Source organism: Drosophila bipectinata, chromosome 3L, assembly GCF_030179905.1.
Source record: "Drosophila bipectinata strain 14024-0381.07 chromosome 3L, DbipHiC1v2, whole genome shotgun sequence".
NCBI lineage: Eukaryota > Metazoa > Arthropoda > Insecta > Diptera > Drosophilidae > Drosophila > Drosophila bipectinata.
This window is the reverse complement of record NC_091738.1, coordinates 24,538,588-24,541,019: the sequence shown is the minus strand read 5'-3', so window position 1 is coordinate 24,541,019 and position 2,432 is coordinate 24,538,588. Positions and strand designations below refer to the sequence as shown.

Sequence of the window (2,432 nt, the reverse complement as noted above, 5' to 3'; positions counted from 1 at the left end):
GGGCGTGCACGGGTCGATGAGGGCTCCCGTGTCGAAGATCCGGGTCCCGGTGTCTATGCGCACTAGTGAAGTCGGCAGCACGTTGACGCTGTTTCGCTGAAGCAGTGACGACAGGGTGGGCGCAGCGACCGCGTCCTGCGGGGTTCCTCGACGAGGGACGGAAAATTGGCTAGGCGCGGATGACGCGGGCGGATGAGTGGTAGACGGCAACCGATGAGTGGCGGACGAAAGCCGTGGAGCGCTTGACGACTGCCGGCCAGTGGCGGAAGAATGCCGAGGAGTTGCCGACGAGCGCCGGGTAGTCGGTGGCCGTGGATCGGCTTGTGAGTGCCGGAAGGTGGAGGACGAAGGACGAGAAGCCTCCGAACCGCGCCGGGAGTTGGCAGATGACGGCCGGGCACCAACCGAGACACTCCGTGTCCTGTCTCCCGTGCTCCGTGACCGGTGCTCCTCTTGACGTGCCTTGCGCCGAGCCCGTGGCTTCTCTACGAGGTGCAGCAGCGTGTGGTGATCTTGACCACACGTCTTACAGCCGTCCCCACGCCAACACGATACGTCGGAGTGCTCGTGGGCCAGGCAGCTTGAGCAATACCGGTTTACAAGAACCGCCCGGAGCCGCTTCTCGGCACTAAGGCGTAGGAAGCGTCGACACTTCATCAATGGATTGCAGACTCGGCATCGGTAGGATTGTATTCCTCGAGTACATCTGCACTCCAGTGACTGGGCGTTGCGTGGGCGTGGCGATATTGTGTTGACTATGACTGGCGGAAATATGATGAAAAAACAAATAACGTTATCAGAATTATTGTTTGGAACTACCGGCAGAGCTAGAAGACAACACAATGGACAGGAACATTGGCGCGGAAGAAATGCTGAATTATTGTGGGTAGGCTGACGCTTCCAACGGAAGAAGCACGACCTTAGCAACGGGCCGCTTGACCTCGCCCTCGCTCAGTGCGGATGTCGATCACGCGGATATGGCCATCGGATCCTGGATACACCGCGTCAACCCTGCGTAATCGCCACTCATTGGACGGAAGGTTGTCCTCCTTGATGACGAGCATATCCCCAACGCGGAGATCTCTCGTAGGGGCTCGCCACTTATTCCTCTTATGGAGCTCCTTGAGGTACTCTTCCTTCCATCGCAGCCGAAATTGCTGCTGAAGAGCCTTCAGGTGTTGCCAGCGATTAATGATGGGAGTGGTATCCCCCTTTATCTCGGGCTCAACCGTGGCGAAAAGTGGGCCTCCCACAAGAAAAAGCTTGGGTGTAAGAGCCAACAGATCAGCAGGGTCTTCGGACATTGGCGCGAGTGGCCGCGAATTCAGGCACGCCTCGATCTTCGCCAGGAGAGTAGCCAGCTTATCAAAGGTGTATTTCTGCGTGGCGGTGGACTTGTTGAACAAGGTTTTGAAGCTCTTGACGCCTGCTTCCCACAGGCCCCCCATGTGGGGAGCTCCCGGAGGAATGAAATGCCAGAGAAGCTGCTGGTGACTATAGGCACCGGTCACAGCCCCTTTTAGGCTCTGGAGAAAATCGCGGGATAGTAGGCCAGCTGCCCCCACAAAGGTCTTCCCGTTGTCGGACTGCACTTGAGGGCCTCCTCTCCGGGACACGAACCGTGCGAAAGCTGCCAGAAATTTCTCGGTCGTAAGGTCCGACGTATGCTCTAAATGGATGGCCTTAGTGGAGAAGCACACAAACACGAACACATAACTCTTTGTGATGAGACAGGCCCTCCCCGTATAGTTTTCCGTTCCTTAGGTAGCTCTCCCATGAGTTGGGTCGGCAACTTATTTTTGTGGATGACACATACTTTACAAGAATAGACGACGGACTTGACCAAATTCCTCACCCTTGGAATCCAGAATTTGGCCCGGATCAGACGGATCATATGCTGATTGCCACCGTGCAGCGTAATGCGATGACTAAATTGAACCAGGAGTCGAGACAGATGGAAGTCGTACGGAAGGATTATAGGGTGCCGTTCGTCATATTGGAGAAGCTCAGGCCTTGCGAATCCACGAAGGGGTTCAGATTTTGAATCTGACTGGATGCCGATACTAGACGCTTTACGCTTAAGCAGCCCATCTCAGAGACGAAGTGTCTGCGCTGAGTGACGAAAACTAGAAGACGTTCAGCCGACGTAACTGCTGTCAGATGCTCTTCGAACGGGGATCGAATCTTCCGCGCGCGCTGAATGAAGCGATAAATATAGGCAAGGACTTGTAAAGCCTTGTTGAGTGTAGAAAAACGTTCAAGAAGATCTTCGGGGGGCGCCTTCGCGACATAGACCTTGACTGCTCGCTTCTCGAGTTCAGTCACGGGGGCATCATTGCCTTGAGTGGGCCAATCGCTGCAAGGCCTTTGTAGCCAGTCAGGACCGTGCCACCACAACTGGTTATCCGCAAGACCTTGGAGAGCTACGCCCC

At 55.6% G+C, this 2,432-nt stretch overlaps 1 protein-coding gene across 1 annotated transcript; it reads right to left on the bottom strand.

The window, feature by feature from the left end:
* Positions 1–920: 920 nt before the first annotated feature.
* On the bottom strand, positions 921–1,894 carry LOC138926313 (uncharacterized). The gene is made up of 2 exons (XM_070279996.1): positions 1,856–1,894; positions 921–1,682 (listed from the first exon to the last, which is right to left on the bottom strand). Exons 1-2 carry the CDS (start codon positions 1,892–1,894, stop codon positions 921–923), a joined length of 801 nt encoding a protein of 266 aa, XP_070136097.1.
* Positions 1,895–2,432: the final 538 nt, after the last annotated feature.